Source organism: Cinclus cinclus, chromosome 11 (assembly GCF_963662255.1).
Source record: "Cinclus cinclus chromosome 11, bCinCin1.1, whole genome shotgun sequence".
NCBI classification, from domain to species: domain Eukaryota; kingdom Metazoa; phylum Chordata; class Aves; order Passeriformes; family Cinclidae; genus Cinclus; species Cinclus cinclus.
This window is the reverse complement of record NC_085056.1, coordinates 10,806,107-10,833,903: the sequence shown is the minus strand read 5'-3', so window position 1 is coordinate 10,833,903 and position 27,797 is coordinate 10,806,107. Positions and strand designations below refer to the sequence as shown.

The window sequence follows — 27,797 nt, the reverse complement described above, 5'->3', positions numbered from 1 at the left end:
TGTGAGTTCCTTGCATAATAATATTGTCTCTTGTTTGCATAAATAAATTTTAAAAGTTTTATTGTTAGAGACATGAGACTCCAAGGGATGGGAAATTCACCTCCTGTTGCCAAATAGATGCTAGTTTTTGCTTTGTTCAAAAACTGAAATCCATTCCCAAAATGTGCCCAAAATGAGTGAAATCATAAGTGAACATTCATGAGAGAAACTGAAAAAGTTTCTTTAAAAGGCATGAGAGTATTTTTTTAAAAAGCATGCACCCCATAACTTTGATCTGGTTTTGGCTGTTTGCAGGTCAAGCTCATTAAGATATTTTTGGCCTCAAAATCAAAGTATTAATGAAGAAGGTAGAAATCTGTTGGTACTGGGTTTAATGTCAATTAAAAAAAGATGAAATTTAGAAAATGAATGTTAACTTGTTTAAATTAGGTCAGTGAAGTGTGTCTTAGATCTGTGTCTGTCATTTTAGTGTGAAAATTTTAGTGAAAATTCTGATATTATATTCTGCCAAAGCATAATAACTTTGTCTTTCCTAATTGTTTAGAAGTTTTTTTGTAAGGCTAGTACCTAGTTATGAAGTAAAAGCTTACTGCTTTACAGAACTTTCCTCTTTCAATTTTTAAGTGTTTGCAGCATTCAGTAGTACATTGGCTTATGTGTAACTGCCCATTATTTTACCTACATTTGTGGTTAAAGTGTTTAGAAATTTGCATTAACAAGCCCATCTATATAGAATATTTTTTGTTCGTTTCGTAATGGGGGGGGGATTTGTTATTGTTTTCTTGTAAATATTTTTATTCCAAAGCATTTAAGTAAAGAGCAGAATATAATCCAGTTCCTACAGAAAAACTAGAGAATGAAGTCAGTAATGAAGATGGGCAATGAGCAATAATGGAACAAAATAACTCAAGAAAGAGTCATGCTGAAAGATGATAAAATACTAAGGCAATGTGGTATTTTGGGAGGAAGATTAGATATTGAAAAAAGTAACACAGAACTAAATGATAGAGAATCAATAAAAGATTGAGTTACAAAGCCAGACATCTAGTGGATTCCTGTGTAATATTCTAGCATTTATTTGACTGAAATGTAATGAGTGACTGTGGTGTACTGTATATATAAGTGAATTTACACGTGTGGTTTTCTGTTTAAGAGAGGCTGTTTGGCAATGTAAGTACATCAAATTTTTTCAAGCCAAGTTATTTTTCACTTAGGCATCTATCTGCTAATTGCTGTTTTGTGAGGAGTAGTGAGGCAGAGTAATTAATTGATACTGAGGGAAAAAAATGGAAGTTTTTTTTAAAGCATTAGCATAGCTACAAACGATAAAAATGAAGTAAAATCCAAACAAATTGTTGTGATGAACACGTGACCAGCTCATGCATAAATACCTGCTGGGCCTTGGCCATTGAGTCCTTTAGAAAGGAACATGGCTGTAAAAGTCTGAACTGCTTAGAATGGATTTATTATTCGTAGAAAATCTCCTTTGCATGTGGAATCTCTACTGCTGTGGCCCTGGGCCTAATCTTCTCTCCTTTTAAATTTAGTTTAGAAATTCTTTGAGAATTCCAAATTTCATCTGTGTGTGCAAAATGGCAGAACTTTGCATGCATAATAAAAGCTCAGTGTCTTCTTGACAGTGCCAGTGGTGTGATTAATTCCCGTGCATAATATATTCAGTCATCCTATGCATATGCAGTGACAACATAAGCAAAGGGGAATGAAGGGTCCCTATGGACGATGTCTGGGGTAGAGCTCTTGTCTTGCTCTTGTCAAATCGTGTGTCTCCCCATGTCCCCACAGATTTCTTTCTCCTTGGGCTTTATGCCAACCGCAGCACCGTCCCCATCTGGTCAGTATCAGAAAGGTGGACCACATCTCAACCTCTTCCATCTCGTGCTGGCAAGTTTGTGTGACTCTTGGTACAGAGGCAGAAAACAGAAGAAAGCTGGCATTTTCCTAAGGAGCCTTTATCTTATAACCCCTGGCGTTTGCCACATTGAGTCTTTTCCTGTTAATAAATTGCACTGTTTGCAGAAAGTCATGCCAGGTGTTTGAATGAAGCAATTTTGTATCAGGTGATATAGTGCCTCATATCCCAAATGTTAGGCCTTTGATTGCAATTTTTCTTAAGAATGATCCGGACTTTGCTTGGGTAACCTTACAGTGTTAGTTGTGTTTGTAGCATGCCACTTTTTTTTTTTTTTTTTTTTTTTTGGGGGGGAGGCTTCTGCAGATAATTTCTAGACATTATTCCATGAACAGTAGTGAAAATGTTAAGAATTTTAGCTAGCATCAACAAAGCTCTCAAACTAGAAAGGTACCTCAATCTCTTTTCTGACATGAGTAGTTGCTCTTACAGGATCTAAACTGGGATTATGTGGTGCCTGTAAATGTTAACAAGAAGACTTAGAGAACTTCTACTGACAAGCCAGTATAGCTTTATGACATTATGCTGGCAAAACTCTGTATGTCATGTTTGTATCTACATGTGCATTTTGCTAGCTGTAGCTTTTAGGCACGTATGGTGATTTGATGTCATGCTGCACATATTTCTGTATCATAATAAACAAAATACTTGTATCTTGTTAAATTAATAAATCAAGTAGATTTTGTAGTTGTGTTTTAGTAACTGGATAAAATATAATTTAAATTCTGGCTGGTTACCAATGTTTATCAGTGATGAAAAATTACAGATTAGTCTGTGTTTCTATAATCAGAACATTTACACAATGGATATATTGTTACAGTTGTCGTTTTAGTTCTGATTATTACTCAGTATGTCTATTGCAATTTTCTCATTTACAGCTGTTATTGAGCTCCACGTGTAATAGATGGAATTACTGTGTCTACCATTTATTTAATGAATAGCCCACAGAAACATTAGAGTTAATAATATTATCCACTTAATGTACACAGCAGTTTATAATATGGATAGATGAATAATATGGTGCACTATTTAAATTTTATTGGAATAAGATAAATAGATCTAGTGCATTTTTGTTCGTAAATGCAATGTTAGAGTCATCTGGGGGATTTAAAAAAAAGTCAATTCTAAGCAAAGTGATTGCAACTAGTCTGTTATCTAATATATAAATAAAATAGTTTAGATTTAAAGGTCTTTTCTGGGGAAGTGGTTCTTCTTGAACCAAGAGGAAATTTTTCTTTTTGAAATAAGTGAGAGTGTCAACTGTTCAAGTTAGTTCTTCATGGGGGGGTATTCTGCTAATAAGGAGAATTGGGTTGGAAATTAACAATTTGGTTTCTTTGCTCAGTTGCAAGAAGTGTACATGAGGCACATATATTAAACAGAATCAACTGAGTTTACCAATTTGATAAATACGACATGCAACTCTGATTAAATAGCAAAAATAGTAGCCTGTATAGTAAGCAAAGTCAGTCCTCGTCTAATGCAGGCAGCTTCCTCCTCTTGCTCTTTATCTGCTTTTTTGACTTAGATCAATGTAGAAAAGTTTGATTTTGTTAACCTAAGTGGAAAATATTCCCCCGGCTCCATTTTGAGTAATTTTGATTGTATGAAAGAGTAACTCCTTGGTCTGTTTCATCAGATGTAGTAGGACTTCTCTAAACTGAATCTTCCTGAATTTTTGAAAAAGTTGTTGTATTACAGGTAATAAGGATCTACTTTGGATTCTGAAAAAACACTGTAAAATGGAACACCCATAATTGAGAGGTTTCTCAATTTTTATTTTTTTTCTGAATAAATAGGCACTTAAGCAAAATCTCCAGTAAATGTTATATAGAAGTTATGCTGTTTGAGTCAAAGAATATGAATTTTGAGTTTCTGACAGCAGTATTTAAATTCTCATGTTTTCCTTGCCATGTTGAGGCAAATTTGATAGATTAAGGTAATAATCTATTAGACCAACTTGTAGAAGTATAAAAGTTAGACAAGGCTTATGTGTCCTACAGCTAGACTGACCTTGTCTAGTGGCTCTAGGTGGTCTTGTAAGGGACAGACCCATGGATGTTGTAGCCCAATGTTTTTTGGATTAGTTGCCCCCACACCCCCAAAATGTTCTTTAGGGCAGACCAGCTGTGCTGTGCAGACCAGTGAGCCTTTGCTGTTGAAGTTACACAGGTCACCTGCTGTTTAGCTCCACAGATCTCAGAGAAAATCTGAGAGATGTTGGCATATTAATTTGTGAATTTTAATGGATTCTTTAATTATAGTTCTCTGTGGTTAATGGTTTAAACTGAGTGTGTACAGAAAACAGTCTGTGCATTTATGTACATCTGAGAGGTTCTTCTAAATAAAATACCTACCAAGTCCTCCTGCCCTAACACTTATTTCCTAATAGCTGTGTATCCATAAATTCTTTGATGTTACCACTACTTTGTTATTTAAACACTCTCCATTCTGAGCTACATTGTGTGCTGAGATTCATGAGCAGTGACCTGCCAGCATTGCAGGACCACCAGAGCTCCCTGGTGTTTTTACTCTAGCTCCCCAAAAACGCTTGGTGTTTCAGAGAAGGTAAAATGTCTGCATTGTATACACATGCTTTTCTTCTGGCCAGCTGTACAATGCTGTGATTTTCTTCCTTAATAGAACATTACATGTTACAGATTTGAGGCTATCTATAATTCTATTGCAATGTATAGTAATTTACTTCCAGCTATTATGTGATTATTTTCTCAATAATGCAGAGCTTTCTAGAAGTTCTGTAACATATCACGCATGAAGAATAGCACAAAATCGATATTTTAGCAGAATAAATAATTTTGATATCTTCAGTGTTTTCTCTAGTTACTCTATCAGTTCTTTTCACAGATTTTTTTTTTTCCTTTTTTGCTTACTGCAGAAAAATTACATCAAATGCAGGATAACAGAACACTGTCAAGCTAAGAAGGTTTTATATGGACAGCATTAGACAGGAGCAGAAAGATCCAGTGCACTAATAGGCATGCTCATATGAGCTACCTAGTCCATTGACAGTTTTTTCCTTTGTTCTCCCTCTCGACCCACTTTCTGCCAGTGATTTGTGACATATTTTGTAAGAGATCAAATAAGCCCTTGACACCTGATTGCAATGTAGTGCTTGTTTACAGTTGCATTTTTGAAGGACCTCTAGACAAGATGGAAGGTTTAACTTAAAGTAATTAAATTTGCATCTTCTCTGTGACAGGAATTTTCTTATGTGTGTATCCTGTTGAGCAACTTTTACTGTAATTGGCCATGAAGTACCAAAAGAAGGATCCAGGTAGATAAAATCATTGTTGCCTACTACTAAAATCTGTCATGGTGTTTCTTAAGGACTGGCTTGTACTTAGCTTGTGCCATGTTCTTTGAAATATAGTAATGCCTACTTTTCTTTTTTTGCTGTTATTTTTAATGTGGACTCTGACTTGAAACACAAATTAAGCTGAACTTGATGAATAGCATTTTTTTCATTCACATTTTAAAAGTTAAAGAACTGTTTTATATAGCTGCTTTGAATTCAACATGATTAATTAATATATTTTTATAGTATATTTTGGCCAGATTGATGTTGTTGAATTTCCTCTGATCAGTGAGATTTGAAGTAACATACCAGGATGTTCACCTAATACCAACTGAAGTAGTTTGATGGGGCCAAGAATTATTTGCATCTTGCGTGGTGTGTCCTTATGGGTACTTTTGAGTGCAATGTAGGTTAGAAGAAGTAATTTTCTCCTGACTACAAGCAAGATTAATAGCTTTTGGAAGGGCTCTAATGAAAGGCTGACCCAACTGGCTTTTGCATTATACCTTGTTTATCCTGCTCTCATCTCTATCACCTTTGGGCTACAACAAAATGTAATTTATGTTAGCAGTGCTTCACTGAAGGTGGAAGGTCAGATTTTTAATGAGGGTAGCCCTGATTGGGATTCAGGTTTTAAAACATTGTGTGGTAGAGTACAGTGAACAAAGTCCATGTAAAGAAAATGATTGCAAAAAGGGGTGAGAAAACATTATCTGAGGGGGAAGTAAGACCATTTTCTTTATTTTAAAGTTCAACTAGCAGAAGTTAAATAGCTAGGAAAAGGGATTTAACAAAGTACCAGCAATGTGATGCTCAGTTTTAATAAGCCTTTATAATTTTGGAAGAGTGGTGGGTTCTTTGTACAGATAAAAACACTTTGCAGATCTCTCTCTCATATCTTTGCCTTGAGGGGGACAGAAATGGAGTGACCACGTGTGCTTGTTCCAGGGAGAACTTGTCTGTATTTGGAACAGTTAGCCATAATACCCAACTGGGTTTGAGTTTTCCCTTTAGAAGGCAAAGTTGCCTTATGTTCATGAGATTGAACAGTGGTGTCCATTACTGGTATGCTTTAAAAATGTTCCTGCTGGATTTTTGTTGAATGTTGTTAATATTAGAATTCATTACATGACTTACATAACCAATTTTATGAAACATGCGCTTTCTCATAGAAGCCAAGATTTTTTTGAGTTAAGTTAAAACTTTTAAGAGAATTCTAGTCAAAAGCAGTTTAGCAGGTACCTGGAGAAGTTTTAGGGTATAAGCAATAAAGGTAAAGTTGTCAACTCAGAGTGGTCAAAAGCTGATTTGAAAGAAGTGCTTGGATTTGTGTTTTCAACATTCAAATACATACCCTGTGTGACTGGTGCCTGTCATGAATCTCACTCTGGTCTTTCATTTATGTGTGTTGTTTGCAAGTGACAAAGTGCTTCAGTTATGTTCAAGAAAGGAATGGGACACACATCAGGATTTTGAATTTCATTACTTTTTGTGGAAACAACTTCTAACCTGAGCTGAGTTCAAAGTTTGCATAGAGAAGAGTGGTGTAATGAGCCTCTTTGGTTCTTTACAGCCAAATTGTCTTTCATGGAGACACAGACTAACAAAATCTGAGCTTTTATTGTTTTTTTTGTTTTTTTTTTGCATAGAATGTGTGACATTAACGGTGAAAAAACCGTAAGGCCCGTAAGACTCACATTGTGAGTGAAAGTTTAGGAAGGCTGCAGGTTAGATTGCATAAGAGCTGCAATACTTTGAAGAGGTATTGTGCTGATGTCAGAAGATTTTTTCTCATTTTGGATTGTTTTTAGTGTATTGTGCTGTATCATAACTAAATACTGGGTTGTGCCCCTGTATGATAGCAACTTTTTATTCCATGGTGATGTGTGAAGCAATCTATTGAGGCCCTGCTGCAGCAGTTCAAACACTGGGTTTCCTTTCCTGCTCCCCAACACTCCCCACTCCTGTAGCTGCACTTGACATTTTAGCAGAGGTCAGCCTTGCTGTGCTGCTTCTGTAATGCCTCTCCATCCTGCTCTCTCCCTTCTTCCCTACCACAGCACTCCCCTGTGCCTGGGCTCCTGCTCTCTCTTGGCAAGGAATGGAATCACACTGTGCTTTAAAGCAACATAATGTTGGGATTCCCCTTCTTTTCATCTATGTCAATAGGTCTTGAACTATCAATGCAAATCTTCAAAATGATTCTTTTAAATTTACACTTGTTTTACATTATTTTATAATTAAGTTTTAGTGTTTAAAGAGAAGAAAGGATTAGAAGTTTTTTTAAGTGATTAAATATTAATTTTATTCACATTTAACCCTAATTTACATTAAGGATGTTAACTGAAAGGCAGATCTTTTGAATTCAACATTTTCATTTCCTGTTAGCCTCATTGATGAACAGTTAGAACTTGTCATACAAAGTATCAGGGTCCACTGGGATAGAAGGAATATAGGTGCAGTCTTGTACTTTTTAGGATGGTCTGTTTGTGATGCTTGCTGTTTCCTAACAAAATAAACAAAATTTAAAAATATTTTGTCAAAACTAAAACTGAGATTTGAAACAAAACCTTTTTTCAAACTGCTAGAGAAACTGTCCAACTTGAGGACTCTGGTATTTCTTCTTGTCTGTCTTAACAGGACTTCTGTGACTTAGAAAGTTACTGGAAGGTATACCAAGGGGTAATATTGGTGATAAAATCTTGTATTACATACATTATATATATATATAAAACATGCAGGGCTATGAATTTAGGTAATAGAAAAAAATTGTGCTGCGTGTAGCTACAACTAGGTGTGAAACTGCTGATGTTTATTTCCTTTCAGAGACTTAAATTAATTTAAATGTGCTCAGTATTCTTCTGTTAAAATCTATAGTTCTTATCTGAGAATTTAGGAAATGCAGAATTTATTTCTGTGATCTGAAATTAGTTACAAAACCCTGGATTAAAGTTCAGTCTTGGTGTTGTATAAACTAATGCAGCCTTTTGGATGCATTCAGTGCTTTCACTTGCACAAGTAAAATCCTGCAAACGATACAGGCCTTTGTGCAGTGTTTAATAAATTATGGAACTTGGAAGAATCTTTGAGAAGTGGGGCCTGCATGTGACTGAGCAGCAGACATGAATAAGTGTTATCCTCGAGTGTATCTAGCAGACAGTAATAGATGCTTGAACAGACAATATGAGCACTGAGTGAATGATGGTAATAACATTAAATATTTACATATAGCAAAAGCATTTTGACAGCAGAAAAGAGACTGTCTCTGCAGTAAGGTGGGTAAACCCCAGTGTGATATAGTATACCTTTCTATAGGACATCTTTTTATTAATAACTAGCAGTGTTTCTCTGTAAGACAGATATTTTGATCTACTGTCATACAAGACAATTTTCAGGACTTTATCGGTGTAATCTCCAGGTGCCAATATCATTCCATAACTACCATAATGCAAAAACAATTACTGAGTTCAGAAATAAGAATTGATAATTTGATAATAACTAAATACTTAATATTAACCAAGGTAGATTTTTAACCTGTTATCAAAAGCCCAGATTCACTCTACTTTGCCTTACCTCAGTTTCACATTGAATTTTCTAACATAGGAACTGTCTGGAGAACTGTGTCCTAAAAATGTTGTACTGTGGCTGTGCCTGAAAGAGTTGATGAAAGCAAGAAGTCCTCCTGCCCTCTCCACTGCTGAGCAGTTTCATAGGAGTAAATCCATTTTATTGATTCCGGAGTTCTTGAAGTGCAGGATATTTGTTTATGTGCCCTTGTTTTGTTTTTTGAGGGAACCTGCAAATTATGATTGTAGAACAGTTGGTATTCCTTGCACTGGACTTGTTAAAATAGGTAATGCTTGATTCACACATAGTTTTAAAAGGAAATTGCTTTATCAGAAGCATAGGCTAACAATTTTTATACTGAGGAACATCTGAATTTTGTTAGAGGTTTTTGTCCTTCCAAATGATTTCAAAAACCTTTCACTTATAGGAAAGAAATAAAACAATGGTGACAGTAAACTGATTTTTTTAAAATACTGTATGAAGTTTGTATTACTATGACAAGCCTGCTTGCATTTAATAATGTGTCATGTCATGAAATTAAAACAAATTAATATTGAAAATGAACTGAAACTGAGTGCTATCAAGCCATTTTGTCATACATTCATTTTCTTGTCACAGCAAAAGAGAACACAGACCACAGTTCTGGAATTTGTTCCTTTAAATCATCAGTAAGGTTGGTTTTTGCTTTGATTCAATATTTTATGGCAAAGATAATTCTTTGGAAGTGGATGAGGGAAACTTCTAGTTGAAAAGAGGCTGGGCAGTTCCTTTCTTAGCAGTGGCTTCGGCATGGGTATCCAATCAATGTCCATGAATAATCTGCCTCATTTGAGAAAATGAATAACTGTGAAGATCTAGAATGTCTTAAGGCATATGAGCAGTTGAGCATTGGTCAATCAAGCATTTCTTGAGATACAAGGGCAAATACATTTGTACAGCTTTTAAGGAAAGAATCTTAATCCTGTGGAGGAAAGGGCTGGTATATTGCAAGAGGGAAAAAATGGTTATATTCCTGCAAATATGTGGACGATATGCTTTGCAAAAGGAATGTGACAGAAATTTAATGTGTGTTTTCTTCTTGGAGGAGTTTTTCTTTGAGGGAAAAAATATGCAGGTGATAGCTGTTCTGAGGAGCATTCCTCTGTGGCTGTAAAATTGATGTGGGCTACAGAGCTAGAATATTGATAACCTGATGCTAGTGGATGTGAGCTGAGATGTTTTGAGTGGGGACTGCACTTAAGATAAACCCAAGTGGGCTCATTTCACTGTCTAAAACTTGAACCATATTCCTTGTTTGTTTTTTGAATATCAAGAACTGGAAATGATGCAGCATTTAAATTTCAGATTGAATCTGGAATCTAGTACAGGAGTGTACCCCTGGCTTTTCAGAGGACATCTCAGCATCATTAAGAAACAATACCTGTTTTGGAATAGATGACCTATATGTGTTTTTCAAGGAAACTACTAGTTTGGAATCTTTTTGGATTAAAACGTGTAACATGCTGATCAGGAGCTAACTCTAAATCCTTTTTTCTTTCTAACACAGCCTCCGTGTTAGCAATAATGAGGTATTCTTATAAAAACAATAAAACAACAGGTTCTTAAAAGCTTGAACAATAATGCTTCAGTGTCAATCAGACTTTGGACTTTTTTGTTCATTGCTGTGGTAAACAGGGGGTTACATTTGCTTTTTGCTTTAATGCTGCCTTCTTTGTGTTGTGGTCTCTACACTTCCTCACCATTTCTCATTGCTGTGTATCAGCACGTCTTCCCCCGTCTGCTCATTGAGCTTTCCAAGGTGTCAGAGCAGTGAAAATGCTCCAGAAAGTACGAGTACATCCTTTGAATCTGGAAGAGCAGTTGAGAAGCCATGAGCAGAACTCTGTATGACACATAAGGAACAAGTTTGTCTTCCTTTTTTAACTTCATATTTAAAATAGGGACAATGCTGATTCTTGTGACAGCAGTTTAGGTCTTAAAGTAGGGTATAGATTCAAATGCTTGTGTATTAAATAATGCATTAATTATAAATGTAATTATCTTTCTAATTAATTATTAATATAATTAATTAAATTTAAAAATATTTTGATACTATTTAAATATTAATTATAAATTAATTATATTAATTATATATTTAATTATAATACATAATTATACATTTAATAATACATTAAAGTGTATTTACAGTAAAGGTTTCCAAACGTGTATTTACAATATGCTGATCACTCTCTGAGTGAAGCTTCTCCCATTTGGATTTCTAAGGGCTTTTAGTACTAAATTTAGATTTCTAAGGGCTTTTTAGCAGTATTCACACACTTCACATCAGAACGGTTTGCCTAATACATTGGAAGGTTTAGTCCATGCAGTTGTATTGTCCTAATCTAACCATCAAAATGAGAATTCTAGCTTCAGAAACTTCTTTCATCACACATAACTTCAGGGTTTCCTGATGAAGATGCGTAACTGAATGAGATTCTGTGTTTCTCATATAACCGTCAAGGTTTAGACCATGTGCTGGTCAGGACCTGAGAACATACAAAACTTTGCTGAAGTTTTATATTTCTATTTCACAGAGTTTGTCATGGGGAAATTAAATTAGACAAACTTTGCATATGTCAGTCTATTGCAGCCTCAGTAATGTTTTCATGAGCAGTGTTTTAAAAGCTGCTATTCCTCCTCTTCATTCTCGCCCCTCGCACTTCTTGTGACTTCAGAATTTGGTGAAATTATTTTTAAAGTAATCTCTAAGCATTTTGTGATACAAGTCATATTTCAATCAAAAGATTCACTTGGTGTCCTCCTGTTAACAGTAAGTCTGCCTGGTGTGGATTTTTTGGTATTTTTTTCCTCCTTGTTTTGTAGTATTCAGTTAGTTCTACATATGCTGAAGTACATTATTTTTGCTTAGTTTATTGAAGCACATGAAATTGGGAGTCATGAGATTTGAGTCATGGAAATTTAATGCCAGTAATAGGAAGCAGCTTGGTTGAGGGTGATTTTCTGCTGAAATTAGTACTATAAAGTATTAATATATTGCTATTCATTTCATGATGATAGACGTGGGATTCAGATGTAGCATTTTTAATTTAGTCATCTATATATATAGGGTGTCCATAAATAAATGCTTCCATGTGCTAAATAGCTAGAGAGCATAGACTTTTTCTTGCCTTTTCCTGTAAAAATGTTGTGAAATAAAAATGTAGAGACTAACAGTAGGGATTGTACTAGCATCCTTTTTTCAATCTATGGTTTTAACTTGATCTCAGCATGTAAGTGAATCTTTTTACTTGGTAGACAATTGCACTGGTATTAACACATCAGTTTATATTCATCATTAAATGTATTTTCAACTCTTCATGGTTTTTCATGAGTAAGGTTGTGAACTCAGTGCTGCTGAGTTTAGTTTGTTTGCATAAAGTTCAATATTGAGCTGCAGATTAGAACCAGGGTAACGGAGATGGGGGTGGCTGTAACTATTGTAGTGACAATAAATACGATGGCAGGAGTACACAAAGTGTCAACATGCAAGCAAGGAAAGATGTGCAAGTGTGCAGGCTCTAGAACACTTTATTAAGCTCTGAAAGCACTCCAGACAAAAAGAGTATGGTAAGAGACTATACAAAGCAGAGGGGAGGTATAAAAATATATATTAAATAAATAGTTGATGAAATATTTTCCTAAAATCAATGACAAAAACTGTCCAAAGCTGCTGGAGCTCAGACAGGTTTCAGAGGTGTTGTGCTGTCCCTCCTGGGGCTCAGACAGGTTTCAGAGGTGTTGTGCTGTCCCTGCTGGAGCTCAGACAGGTTTCAGAGGTGTTGTGCTGTCCCTCCTGGGGCTCAGTCAGGGTTCAGAGGTGTTGTGCTGTCCCTCCTGGGGCTCAGTCAGGGTTCAGAGGTGTTGTGCTGTCCCTGTGGGTTTCAGACAGGTTTCAGAGGTGTTGTGCTGTCCCTGCCGGAGCTCAGACGGGTTTCAGAGGTGTTGTGCTGTCCCTCCTGGGGCTCAGACAGGTTTCAGAGGTGTTGTGCTGTCCCTGCCGGGGCTCAGACAGGTTTCAGAGGTGTTGTGCTGTCCCTGCTGGAGCTCAGACAGGTTTCAGAGGTGTTGTGCTGTCCCTCCTGGGGCTCAGACAGGTTTCAGAGGTGTTGTGCTGTCCCTCCTGGGGCTCAGTCAGGTTTCAGAGGTGTTGTGCTGTCCCTCCTGGGGCTCAGACAGGTTTCAGAGGTGTTGTGCTGTCCCTCCTGGGGCTCAGACAGGTTTCAGAGGTGTTGTGCTGTCCCTCCTGGAGCTCAGACAGGTTTCAGAGGTGTTGTGCTGTCCCTGCTGGGGCTCAGTCAGGTTTCAGAGGTGTTGTGCTGTCCCTGCCGGAGCTCAGACAGGTTTCAGAGGTGTTGTGCTGTCCCTCCTGGGGCTCAGACAGGTTTCAGAGGTGTTGTGCTGTCCCTCCTGGGGCTCAGACAGGTTTCAGAGGTGTTGTGCTGTCCCTGCCGGGGCTCAGACAGGTTTCAGAGGTGTTGTGCTGTCCCTGCCGGAGCTCAGACAGGTTTCAGAGGTGTTGTGCTGTCCCTGCCGGGGCTCAGACAGGTTTCAGAGGTGTTGTGCTGTCCCTGCCGGGGCTCAGACAGGTTTCAGAGGTGTTGTGCTGTCCCTCCTGGGGCTCAGACAGGTTTCAGAGGTGTTGTGCTGTCCCTCCTGGGGCTCAGTCAGGTTTCAGAGGTGTTGTGCTGTCCCTGCCGGAGCTCAGACAGGTTTCAGAGGTGTTGTGCTGACCCTGTATGTTTCAGACAGGTTTCAGAGGTGTTGTGCTGTCCCTCCTGGGGCTCAGACAGGTTTCAGAGGTGTTGTGCTGTCCCTCCTGGGGCTCAGACAGGTTTCAGAGGTGTTGTGCTGTCCCTGCCGGAGCTCAGACAGGTTTCAGAGGTGTTGTGCTGTCCCTGCCGGAGCTCAGACAGGTTTCAGAGGTGTTGTGCTGTCCCTGCCAGGGCTCAGACAGGTTTCAGAGGTGTTGTGCTGTCCCTGCCGGGGCTCAGACAGGTTTCAGAGGTGTTGTGCTGACCCTGCCGGGGCTCAGACAGGTTTCAGAGGTGTTGTGCTGACCCTGTATGTTTCAGACAGGTTTCAGAGGTGTTGTGCTGTCCCTGCTGGGGCTCAGACAGGTTTCAGAGGTGTTGTGCTGTCCCTCCTGGGGCTCAGACAGGTTTCAGAGGTGTTGTGCTGTCCCTGCCGGAGCTCAGACAGGTTTCAGAGGTGTTGTGCTGTCCCTGCTGGAGCTCAGACAGGTTTCAGAGGTGTTGTGCTGTCCCTCCTGGGGCTCAGACAGGTTTCAGAGGTGTTGTGCTGTCCCTGCCGGAGCTCAGACAGGTTTCAGAGGTGTTGTGCTGTCCCTGCCGGAGCTCAGACAGGTTTCAGAGGTGTTGTGCTGTCCCTGCCGGGGCTCAGACAGGTTTCAGAGGTGTTGTGCTGTCCCTTCTGGGGCTCAGTCAGGTTTCAGAGGTGTTGTGCTGTCCCTTCTGGGGCTCAGTCAGGGTTCAGAGGTGTTGTGCTGTCCCTTCTGGGGCTCAGTCAGGGTTCAGAGGTGTTGTGCTGTCCCTGCCGGGGCTCAGTCAGGGTTCAGAGGTGTTGTGCTGTCCCTGCCGGAGCTCAGACAGGTTTCAGAGGTGTTGTGCTGTCCCTCCTGGAGCTCAGTCAGGTTTCAGAGGTGTTGTGCTGTCCCTGCCGGAGCTCAGACAGGTTTCAGAGGTGTTGTGCTGTCCCTGCCGGAGCTCAGACAGGTTTCAGAGGTGTTGTGCTGTCCCTGCCGGGGCTCAGACAGGTTTCAGAGGTGTTGTGCTGTCCCTCCTGGGGCTCAGTCAGGGTTCAGAGGTGTTGTGCTGTCCCTGTGGGTTTCAGACAGGTTTCAGAGGTGTTGTGCTGTCCCTGCCGGGGCTCAGACAGGTTTCAGAGGTGTTGTGCTGTCCCTGCCGGGGCTCAGACAGGTTTCAGAGGTGTTGTGCTGTCCCTGCCGCAGTTCAGACAGGTTTCAGAGGTGTTGTGCTGACCCTGCTGAGGGTTAGTGTCACTAGGTGGCACTGGAACATCGCCCGTGCCCGCACTGCCGCTCCGGCACTGCCGAGCGTCAGGGAAATTGTTTTATTGGTAAAGGGCATAGTGTAATGTATTCATCTCCATCCCTGGCAGCCATTTAATGCCCTGAAACATGCCCTCTCACAGCTCTGGCCTGTTGACTGTGCTTATTTGGTGTAATAATTAGCAGAATTTCTCGCTAACAGCGGTACTTACCAACACCTCACACTTTGCTCTGTTTTTGTACGTGATGGATTGTGCATTCTGTGAATAAAGTTAAGCGGGTCACAGCCTAAGCCCTGTACAACACAGCTATTTTCTGCACAATAGTTCTGAATAGATATATATTAACTTCTTTTTAATCCCCGTGGTGTGTAATGCAAACAAATTTGAGTCTTTTTCTAATAGGCTATTGAAAACTTATAAGCACAGAACACTTAACTTGTCAACTTAAAGAACAAAAAAGGAGAAATTAAATGAGGAGCTACAGAAATTCGAGTACAGTATCTTTTACCAAGGGCAGGCTTTAGGAGCCTGTTCTAGTTCTCCATGAAGTTTGGTAGAGATCACTGTACCTTCTTCTAGAGGAACAATTCCCATATGCTTATTAAAGGGGATCTCTGCTCTCGTGATGTTCAAAGTTTGTCTGCTCAGTATGAAAATAAAGGTAAGAATTCGGAGTTAAACAGTACTTTTTTTTTTTTTTTTTTTTTTTTTTTTTTTTTTTTTTTTTGCCTTTTCCTAGCTGAAAATTATTTTGCTTAAAATTCTTGTGGTGGAAATAAAAAGAAAAGGTTCCTGAATAAATGCTGTGAGTAGGGATCCTCATCATGGTTCTTTCCAAATGCAGGGCCTGATAAAGTTAAGGGTTCCCAAAATTATCAAGTCTTTTTTCACTTAAACTCCTAAGTAGAAATTTAATTGAATTCTTATATAATGAATTAGCACAACTAACAGTGGTTTGAGGCATATTTCATGTGGAAGTTCAGCTCTGCACGGAGACTGTCAAGCCTTTGTCACTAGTTTAGTTGGAGCATATGTAGTGCCAAATGTGGGTCATAAACTCTTGCAGTTGTCTGTTATTTAATTTTTAAATCCTCCCTTTGAAAATATATATATTTTTTAAATCCTATGTTGTTATTTTTTTTTTTCATTCAGCCCTTCTTGAATTCTAGTTACTGCTGAAACAATTCCATTGTAGAAGGGGAAGTAATACAGCATGTTAAGCCAGCAAATAAGAACAAAGGTGGGTCTGGCAGCTTTCTCTTAGTGTCAATTGCTTGCCCTCAGCCTCCCTTATTAATGCAACTGAGCTGCTGTCACTCAGGTGGTTTTAACACAGACGTGCAGGCTACGTGTCAGAAAGGGTGGCCTAGGTTTTTGAATTTCAGGTTGAGAGTACCCCAACATACAAAACCGCTATCAAATTATAAAATGGTTGACTCCAGTCCTTGTAGACATTCTGAAGGAAGTGAAATTTATTTATTGTTGTCTTTGACGTGTCCTTTAAGGAAGCAAGAGAGTTTAGATTTTAAGATGTCTGCAGTATTTTCAGTTGGATGGAGACTTTTTCCCATGTGCCTTTAATTTTATGACAGTTCAGAACAATCCTTCTCTTTGTCAAGTTTTACTTCCACATTAGGATTATTTTTTTGTGTGCTTGTATCTCTTTATATAAAGGGTTTTTATATTTTCTCACTGTTCCTTCACTTGTACTAATTTACTATGGGCATTTTTATAATGTTCTTATATATCCTAGACAGATATTTACTTAAAAATACAATCAGAAGCTATTTGGTGCTTTTTATTTACTGGGTCATTTAATGGATTCAATTTTGATTGTCACCACACAGTTCATTAAACATGTCTGTATTTTCCTATCAGCCTGCTACAGCTTTAGTAAATTGTGGATCAGTATGCCTGCCCCTCTTCTTCCTTTGTTTAGACAACCAATCCAAGCCATTCTAGAGTGAGTTAGTACTCTTGGTAGGAATTGTTTCTTTATTAAATTTGGCAGAAGAAACATGCTGTAGTGTAAGTCTACGATATTTTGTCAGCAGAAGGGAAAAAGTAGGGCAAAGGAGAGTTGAAATGGTTAAAATCTGGAATGGTCCTCTGTGTGCCAGCCTCTCTCTCATCTTCAGAAATCCAGCCTTTTATTTGAGAATAACATGGAGAAGAGATGATTTTGAAAAGATTTATTACTGTACTACTTCACGTTCTCAAAATACAGGCAGAGGTAGAAGTAGGATTATTTAGAATCTTAGACCAGTTAGGGATGTAAGTCTATGTGGAGAAAGGACAGGCAAGTTTTCCCTGAACAAATGTACAAGGAAGGCTTAAGTATTTTTTGTGTGTTTTCATTTTAGTTGAGTAGTGCTGCTCTGCAAAATTATATCTGAACATTTCAAGTGAGGGGAAAAGTAAATGAGAAATAAGGTCTGTATATGCAAATAATAGAAAGGAAAACTGGATATTAAGTATTAGCCTTTTCATAAGTCAGAATAGCTTTATTAAAACAGCATTATTTGGAAAGGTGGGAGTTCTTAAGTTTGCTCAACAAATGTATTCTTAAGCAAAATGTTGATTTGCATTATAAAATTCACTTGGATTTGGCACAAAGAAAATGGCTTAGTAGAGATTTACTCCTTTCACTGCACATCACTGTTGTCTTGTATTTTACCACTTAGTATACCCTAACACTATTTAGGTTGTGCAAAGATAGTTTAAGAATAAAATGTGAGAAGCCTTTCTTTTAGCTGTGGTTTTTTAACCTTATTATAGTACTGTAAATGTTCTCAGTACTCTGAAATACAAATCCCAACTAACTCCTGTTTTTTAGGATTGTGAGGCAGAAGAGAATTTCTAACACCAAGGTCTCCTGGTTCACTGACTAGTAGTGGCTGGCAAAGTGATTAATCAAAACCAAACTGAGGAATGAGATGCATCAAACTTTCACTCAGTGTGGCTCTGCTGCCTTCAGTTTATTTTGATAGGCTGTATGTGCAGAACTTGTTAAAAAAATACGAATGATTCTATGAAGTCTGATGCTCTAAATAGTTTGGGAGCCACTCATTTAGAAAAACTTCCAAACTTGATATAAGAAAAAATTCCCATGAGGAAGAATGCAGGTTTCACAGAGGTAACTCCTCCAATGCCTAATTATCCTTTCTTTCAATTGTGCACCCTATTTCTGGTTTGAACTTGTCCAACATTTCAGACCCTGAATCTTGCTAATTGTTGCCTGCCAACTTAACATGTAGATGTTAGCTTTCTGTTCCCCATGTGGCTTATTTCAGAGACTATGAACAAAACAAAGCCTTCAAGCTTCAAAATTAACCAAGTCTGAATCATTCACTGTGAAGTTTTTCTTTAAATTACTTTTGCTAAAAAAAAACAACAAAACACCCTTTTTTCAGCAAACCATATAGCAATATCTTTCTTTAATTTATATGCTCGAATTCAATCCAACAGTATTTCATTAATAGTTGTCTTGTTATAAAGTTGAGTCAACAACTGTAGTATTTAGGTTTCTGAGTGTTTCCATTATGACTGATGGTGTAGTGCATGCAAAGTTAGGAAATCAGTATGTAATAAATACAAACCCATGTCTGTGCATTTGTTACACACGTCACTCTCATAAATCATAGAATCATAAAATACCAGGTTGTAAGGGGACCTCAAGGATTCTCTGGTCCAGTTGTGTAAAATATTACAAATTGCACTTCATCTCACTCAATACACTCACACAAATTTTGTTATGCTACATTTATGTGCATAATATGATCTCTAATTTTTATATCCCTTAAAATACTTTGTTAAATGATGCATAAACGCTGTTCCCCTGTGTGTCTTCAAAAATGACATCTTTGTTGGGCTGTTTTGGAAAGATGTTGAGAGTGGATTTATTATAACCTTGACTACACATCACTGATGGTTACCTTTAAGGAGGAGGGAGAATTCCACAAAGCTTCTGCTCAAGGCCTCCTCTAGTGAGAAATGTTGGAAGGAAAATTTATCATGTCCTTGAAAAGGGCAAAGCACAAAGATGGAAGAGCAGAGGCAAAAAGCACGAGGCAAGAAGTCTGGTGCTGCTTCTGCAGCCAAAGCCCAGGGAACTGGCATAGCCCTTCCTTTGGTGCATTCTTTTGGCAATGATTTTGTTAATTGTGGCACACACTCTTCAGAGTTCTATTGTAAATGACTCCTTTAAAATACATCAGCTGTGTTTGTGGTGAAATGTGACTAATAGAAAAGAAAAAATGTTCCTGGAATACATTTCCTTTTATGTGCAAGGCTTTAAACCATCTTCCTGTCTTTTCATTCTGCAGTGAAGAATACAGTTATGCATTCTGCAAATATGTACATATGATGTCTTGGAAGGCTGTGAAAGTCTTCAGATTTCACCAAGTTTGTTAAGTGCTTTTAGACTTCCATAGTGCTTATTGCGTTAATAAAATCTCTGGAAAATAATTTGGTTCTGTAAAAAATACAAAGAATCAACACTTTTGTAATGGCCTGCAAAGATGTTCAAATACTGTGTAATGGGCATGACAGTTACAGTATGTGAAATTTAATGCTCTAGCTCCTTATTGATCTTCCTTGTAGCCGATTGCATGTCACATGCATTTGCACTTTACACCTGCTCTTTCTACATTAACACTATCTTCTGCAGTGTCACCAAGGGCAGGTTAGAAGCTGCATTTGATGCAAAACTGAAGTATTTAAGGAAATATCTGTGCTTTTTTTTTATCTACTTTTTACATCACTTTTGGCTGCTTTATCTTCTGGGTGGTATTTTAACACTTGGAGTTTTATCCCCTTTTTAAAATGTTCTTGTTAGACATTGGCTACTTCTACCATTACTTATCAGTATATATTTAGACCAGCAATCCTGTCAGGCATGTTATTTTCTGGAAATGATGAAAAGCTGCAAGAAAATTTCTTTTATCTTTAGTTTTGCTGGTAGTTCTGAAAAACTGTATTAGTGTGACCTACCAGTGTTGGTATTGGAAAGTTCTTTGTCTATATCTACAGAAGTTATGAGCCTGTTGCAAAGGTTCTAAGTCTGCATTTTAGTGCTATCAGCCCTTGGGTTTCAGTCTGGAGGTCCTTGGTCTGTTCCATGGCTGTTGGGCAGTGTGTTTGCTTAGTTAGCTACATTAATTAGATAGTGAATCCCAGTGAGGTTTGTGCAATTCCACCTTGCAGATATGCAGTATTTCCCAAAATAATGTAGAAATTCTTAATGTTTCTTTCTGTTTCCTTGAGTCCTTCAGGGAGAAATAGCACCATGTCAGCATTATTTTCCATTCTTGAGCATAATATGCAGCTCCTAAGGCTACAGAGGTCTAGTGCCATGTGTCCTGGTAATAGATTTCCATGGAAGTTAGAACCATCAATATCTTCATGTCATTAGAACATGAGATGAACAGCAGCACCAAATGTATCATTGTTTCAACATTTACCCTCATTATAGTTTTTATTTTATCTGTCTTTAATCTTTATTGACTCTTTTGTCTGTCACATACTGTTGCTTAGTGTTTCACAACTGATCAAACCTCCTTGGTTTCTTGGGACTGGGTGTGTAGGGGTGTTTTTGTTAAATCATGCAGAATCAGTTATTGATAACAGTCACTAAGGTTTCTGTCTGCTGATTCTTTGGAGGTGAGCTGGTTTGGATTTGTTAGATTAAGAAATCTGGTCTCAGAATCTATTGGCTTTTAGAAACTGTGCAAAGAATGACATGCAGACATGCCTCAGTGTCCTTAAGTACTCATAAGGATTCACAGCCATGTTGAACTACACACTGTGAAATGTTTTCTTAAGTATATGTGTGATCTTGTGTCCATATGTCTAAGAAGAAACTGGAGATCTGATTAAAATTCTATAATTTTAAAGTTTGAATGTTCTCACTTCTCACCTCATACTTGTAGCTGACCCATTTACTAACTGGTACCTGCAGCAAGAGGATGCACAAATGCTAGGAGGGAATAAGACATGGATGATTTTGTCAAGGTGCTTGCAGTGATGGTAGAAGAAGCAGAGGTTTATTCAGAATTATACAGAGGCCTTAGGAACATTTTGTCAACCCAGTGTCTGTGTTTGAACTATTTATTACTTCATATTTTTATTATGATTACTTACAGTGCTAATCCATGTGTGACAAAGCTACACTCAGCTACGTGAGGAAATTGCCAGTTCTGTTCCATTAACAGCCACTGGCCAAAGGGACAATGTTCCTGTAGGGTAAAACAACAATTAAGGGCCCTTAACACTTCAAGGTGGGGAAGGAGGGGATGCTGGCAGCAGACGTTTTTCACACATTGCTAAGCTGCTTCAATGCATAAATTAACTCTTAGTTCAGTTACATCAGTTGAATGTGTTGTGCATATGCATGACTGGTCTGTGTGTGTGTGAACCAAAACCTGGCCTGTTGATTTATGAGAAAGGGTAAGAGAGGTTGAAATTAGTAAGCAAAGCCAAACAGTACCTTTACAGCAGAGAATATCAAGCAGTCTTTGAGACAGCTACTCACAGATGCTGATGTAAGACCTGAGGTCTTTGCATGGCAGTGGATTGTTCATTATGTGATTTTTTTTCATGCCCAGGTCACTGGAACTGCGTTTTGTTACTTCTGTAGCTGGACCTGTTTGTTCAGTGGAAGAACAAGATTCACTGTGGTTATATTAAATAGCAACTCTGATTTATTATACTGTAATTAGCAAGTGGATATATGGGGCATGAAATATTGCTAGACCATCATAGATATTTTTAATATGAGTTTACTACTACTGCTACTACTACTAATAATAATAATAATGCATATTTTTCCCCTTAATAAATATTGGGTGCAAGGAAGGCAGCCTGTAGTATGCAAAGTGTGGTACAGTATGGTCATATGTCTACCAGTACTTTTTAAGAGGCTGTATTGTAGAATGTGGCACAAACAAGGTTTTTGGTGAGTCTTGAGTGTAAGGAAGAGTAGACTGGCAATATAACATTTTCATATCAGTAAATGGTGCTGTAAAAATGGCCAGACCCTTAAGATCTTTTGATGTAGAGTTTACAGAAATAATTTGAAGGAAAAAAAATCTGAAATCTAATATATGCGATAATGGAGAAATAAAAGCTGTAATGGTACATTTAGAATGTATTTTTTATTACTCTAAGTTCATTTCTGACATAACTTGTTTTAGTGAACCACTTGAATGATCTTGGTAGCTATGAAGTTTTAATAGCTAACACTTGGAAAGCCTTGTAGTTTAAATAAATGTCAACTTCAAAATCACATTCCTTCCTTAAGAAACTATCCCTTTTTTTTTTTTTTCTTTTTTTATAAAGCACCCTAACATGTGAAAGGCTGTTAGGAGGTAATATTTTGGAAGTTCCTGTAAAATGGTGCCTTTTTTCTTGATGGGGTCTTAGTACTGTGTCACAAAATTTTTGCTATATGTTTAATCTTCCTCCTGTATAAAATTGTTTATTAAGCATTTCAGAGCACTAGCCCTTCGCTTCATGCAGGATTTGAAAGTAATACGTGTCTCATTAGAGTTGATTTGAAAAAAAAAAAAAAGAGTGAAAGGGAAACACAGGACCTAACAGGCATTCTTATATGGGTAAAAAGGGTAAAGGAAAGAGATTTTTGAAAAACCAAAGGTTTGCATCTGAACTGTGATTCAGATCTTTCTTTCATTACAATAGGCATTCTCAGGCATTCTAAACCTGGTAACCTTTTAGAAAACAAAAGACTGTTGGGGAAAACTGTTGGAAAAGGGCATACTTTCTTATGTTTTGAATAGTGGCTCTTTTTAGATCTGTCTCTGAAATTTCTTCAAAAATATTGGATTGCATTAAAAACAAAAAAATGCAAGTGTTTTACTAGTTCTGGTCCCAAGCAATCTCAGAAGTATAAAAACTGCAGCAGGCAGTCAGCAAACCTTTTAAGATGAAAAAATGGGCAATGTTTTAAGAACTCCTGATGAAAGGAGTTGAGGCAGAGGGGCTGTTGTAGCCTGGGAGTGGAGATGATGTTCCAAAGCTTGCTACACCATCCTGTCTGCACCCTCACCTCTTAGCTGTGTTTCTGTTACTTCTCTTGCTCTGTGACATACAAGGCACCACTTCTCTTCACCAGGAAAAATAAATAATTATATGTATAGTGATTGAGAGATTCCAATTATTAATATTCCACTTGCTGAATTTTACAACCATCTCATTAGTAATCCTATTTATGATTAATAAATGAGAAGAGATTAATGTCTCCAGAATGTTCATTGCACGCTCTAAAACTGGGCACTTGTGTTTCTGATCTTCGTTGCAGAGTCACTTAATATAGCTCCAGTAACACTCACATGAGCCCACAAAATAAGTATTTGCAGAGGTTTTTGCCTTTGTGAAGGCCCAAGATGAACACTATGAAATTTCTAAACTATGTTTCTAGCGCTGTGAAGTTTCTAAAGCAGTGCAGTGCATGGTGACGGGGATGGTGCACATTGCATTATCTTTCATGTACTGGCATCTTTAATATCTGTGTAAAAATTACTTTGCTTTTTAAAACATAAGAAACATAATCTTAATATCTGAATAAACGTACACCATTGATAATTTTTTAAATTTAAAAATCAGATTTAGAAAAATGCTTTTTAAGAAACCTAATACCTTCAAGTAGAAGCATTTCTTTAGTTTTAACTTAGGGGGTTATGTGTTTGAGGAGCCAATAAACAATGCTTATGTAACACTGCTTAGACTTTTATACCAGCTGGTATAGCCAGATACTCAGTTTTTCTTTTTTCTTTTTTTTCCCCTTCTTTTTGGAGGTATTTGTGAGTAGCTTGATGTTTTTGACATCTGTGTGACAGCTTCTTGCATAAGAGATGAGCAGCATATTCTACCACCCAGCTGTGTGTATTAGTCTGCACATCAAGCTGAAGAGCAGCACTTAGCCAGATCTGACAATCAAATGTGAACTACTACTACCTATACACGAGAGTGCATTTTAATGTTGTGTGCTTTTTGCCAAGAGCCTGATACTTGACAAAGAAATTGTCAGAATCTCTCTTCTTCCACTTTTTTTTTCCTTCTCACAGATGTGAGTCTATGTTAAAATATCTTATTTTACCTGCAGTTTAATATGGTTTATGTTACAGATAACAAAGCCAGTCTAATATTTTCAGCAATTTTATGTAATAAAATTTTGGCATGCTTTTAGTAATAGAGGAGTGTAATTGTTTTAGAAAAATCAGGAAATCAGTGTCTCATTTTCTGCCAACTTAATCTGAAGTTACAATCTGCTGGGTTTCACCAATGACTTCATGTCAACATACCAACAGCCTGTCCCCAAAGAAAACTGAGGACATAAAGAAATTATGTCACTAGTTCAGAAATGTCAGTGCTGCTCTTCTCAGGCTTGTTTAAGAAATGGTGCTCAGCCCATTGTGAGTGTGGAGATGAGTGAGAGCCACCTGCTCTTACCGTAGTTTCACTGATCTATGAACCTTAAAATCCTCTACTCTTCCACCTGACTTTAAGCTTCTGTCGCCTTTCTTGATGTTTAAATTTGAATAAATGGAATTAATTGTCACAGAATGCACAGTTATACTCCATAGTTCAGCTTTCCTTGTTCATGTGGTTTTTTATAAGCCAGGAGTTAGTTAATACATGGGATGTTTTCTCTTTCTTTTTAAAATAGTGCCAGAAGATCTATTTTGACCTTGTTTTGAACTTGGTTTTATGAGTGTTAGTCATACCTTTTTTTAACTTACTGTTTGCCTTTGTATTATACCCTTAATATTCTTTTAAAAACAGTTTTCCATCTGGTCTTTCTCTTACAACATAAAAATATTGAGTTGTTTCTTATGCTAGTGTTTATGTAGTTGAAAATATTGTATTAAAAATTAGAATTTGAATCCCGTTATATATTTAAGAATTATGGCAGATTCAGTTTTAGGATCTTTGAGTTGCAAGTAAGTTGAAATTTGTTAATAATCAAAGTTTGTAAGAAGCAATCCTTACAAGCTAAAAGAAAGATGTAGTAGATGAAAGAGTTTATTAATTTTCTAGGCTAGAACTTCCACTGTAATAATTTTTACACTCTGGTTAATCTGTACTTATACTGAGTGTTGAGCTAGTCTGTGAGTAGAGAAGTGTGAAATGGCTCTGTCGTGGATCAGGATTGTTTCATTCAAAAATTTCTGATGCCATGTTTCACACATCTCTTCCATGTGGCAAATCATGAACACAATTAATTGTATAGTGCCACAAAAAAAATCTATTTTGGTTAATAAAAACGTGGAAAAATACAGTTTGGAGAGACATCAGGCTTTTATCTTAGCAATTTATTAGTGATCACATTGGCTAAATATTGGTGGAGATGCTGTCAGTCTAAACCAGAAGTAAAAATGGAGTGAAGGGAACAAGGGGACAGAGAAGAAACCTGTTTTTACACGCAGCTGGTTCTTTGTGCACTCCCAACATCAAACTGGATTTATGGCTGCCTCTGGGATGGCAGGTCTTGAGGATGGCATTTTAAATATTGTCAGGCTGTGGGGCTTTGGGGTACAGTAGATTGTGATTTCCTTTTCTTTCATAAACTATTTCAGGAAATTATTTTAGAGTATCCCCAACATTGGGGCTTACTGTTTTAATGAAGTGGGTTATTGAGCCATTTGATGAAATATGGGCTTTGTACCCATTAGCTGCACAAATTGAAGTAAAAAGGAAAATGGAAAGGAAACAAGAAATTAACGTGTAGTTGTAAAGTAGGCATAGTTCTGAAGAGCATAAGGCTGAGCTGAAATTTGATTAGTGTAACAAGGATTGATTATCTAAAAAAGAACTTGGGAGTAAAAGTACTCCTGATCTCTAAAACTACCTAAACTGAATTACTGCTTTGTAAGCAGAGAAGTTTCCTGGTTATTTTTAAATTTGTTTTTCCTTATTTAATTTTCCAGTAATGAAAGTAGTAAGAGAAGTAATTGCACCTAGTTTTGCCATTTAAATGCAACTACTTTTATACTTTATATCTTGGTTTTTAGTCTAATTTTCTGTTTCAATTTTACCCATCCAAAACAGAAGAAAAAACTTCTTGAAGAACTTGGTGAGAATAGACTTCCATATCTGACACCATCCGATGCTGATTTCCACCAGCTGGTAATGTATTTATTTTAAATCATTTTAAACTAAAATGGCTGTTTGCAGTGAACAACAAATAAATCTTCCTTCAAAGAGACACTGTGAAATCTGATATGAAAAAAGGTATCCTGATGGCTGATAGTGCACTTCCAGGTGCTGCGAAATAAGATCTCTAGAACTGGGATATTCACAAATGAGAAGTTGGTGAACTTTATTTTTATGTGTGTGCCCTCACTGCAAGTAATGTATAACAGTTAATCACAGTTTTTCTTGCTTTGTTGAAGCAAAATACATGTCACCATTCTTTTAATTTATTTTTTCTGAGTGGTGAAGAGACCTTTATAACTCACGTTTGGCAAAATAGGGGGAATATTAACATAGAAATTTAAAGGTTAGGGGGCTTAATTCTACTTTCTAACAATAAGTAGTTTTTAATACTTTGTTTACAAAATAAACTATGGAAACTGGAATGCCTCATGAAACCAAGCAGAAGTAAGATCAGGCCCAGTAGCCACGTGAGCAGTAAACTGAGTGAGTGTGTGCTAGAATATAATGAATAAATAGAATTGCCTGCATGTATCTTGGATCTCTCTAGATCAGATACAAAACTCAGGGTAGGTTCAATCAGATCAAATTGGATCATGGGAAGAGAAAAGGCATGAGGAATAACCTGGTTGTTTGAACAGCTCCAGTGACCATGCTCACATGACATGACACAGGAGTGGTGCCTGCCTTGTGTTGATATACAGCTCAAAGATGTGCAAATGTAGAAGAGCTGGGAGAATTTGTAAGAGCAAAACAGATGGATTTATTATTTCTTTTTCCTTTACACAAAAACTGAAACACTTTCTTTTCAGTCTTTATGCTCATGAAGAAATTTTTCCCCCTTTTAAGAGTTGGGCAGCTGACTTTTCTCCTTCCTAGTCCTATTACATCCCCTCCTGTTTGTTCTCTTCTATCTCTGATGCTGCCAAGAGCTGCTGTGCCCAGCATCTTTTTTCTTTCTCTCATCTTTGTAAATTCAGCTTCTCATGGAGCTAATGTGAAAAGAGAAGGTGGAGCCAAGGTTGCTGAAGTGGACTCTCATTTGCTCAGGGTCAGTAACCCATAAATATAGAAGAAAATGGGAGCAAGATAAGCAGTAAAATCACACCTGTTCAATCTTTAAAAGAGTTTTGATACATTCTTTTTGCAAATATAGAATTATACTTTTTATGTAGTGTATGTGCATATGCTAGATATTTTTAGGTATATATGCTAATCATAAGCATCACAAACACCTTTTGAAGTCTGTGGTGGTTATGAAATGTTACTGGAATCACAGCTGTAGAAATTGCAAGTTCCATGATGCTTAAATGCACTGCAGCTGGAGAGGAAAAGAAGGGTGAGAGCTTGAAGACAACAAATCAGCAAAGTAAAATATCACACACAGTTTAGTTTTATAGTCTGTCTTTTCCTGGACAGACCTGCCCTACTCCTTCAAGGATCTACCTCTTATAAAACAGTATTCTTTGAACATGTTGAAAAAGTTAGGTAGGATGCAACTAAAAAAACCCTGTCTTATCCCATCGGGTATGGAAGTGTACAGCCTGAACAGAAGTAAGAAATTCCATCACAAGCAAAACTTCCACTGACATCCTCTTACAATGTGTTTTTCCTGATAAAGGATTTGGAAATGGGCCCTGAGCCATAAGCTGAAACAATGTAATGTTTAAAGCCAGTACAGAACAAGAAAGGGGCTGTAACAAGGTAGTTCACAAATATTTGAAGTACAGACTGTCATTTCAT

General features: G+C 37.5%; 1 protein-coding gene across 2 annotated transcripts in view; it reads left to right on the top strand.

Moving 5' to 3' along the window:
• FTO (FTO alpha-ketoglutarate dependent dioxygenase) overlaps positions 1–27,797 on the top strand; it is a 224,458-nt gene that overhangs the window by 14,269 nt on the left and 182,392 nt on the right. Inside the window, exons 1-2 of one of the 2 annotated variants that reach the window (XM_062499893.1) lie at positions 25,594–25,623; positions 25,950–26,027. In XM_062499893.1, coding sequence (XP_062355877.1) covers positions 25,600–25,623; positions 25,950–26,027 — 102 coding nt within the window. In that variant the 5' untranslated portion in view covers positions 25,594–25,599. Of the gene's footprint in view, positions 1–25,593; positions 25,624–25,949; positions 26,028–27,797 lie in introns of those variants that run through there. The other variant, XM_062499892.1, reaches the window with a different exon arrangement.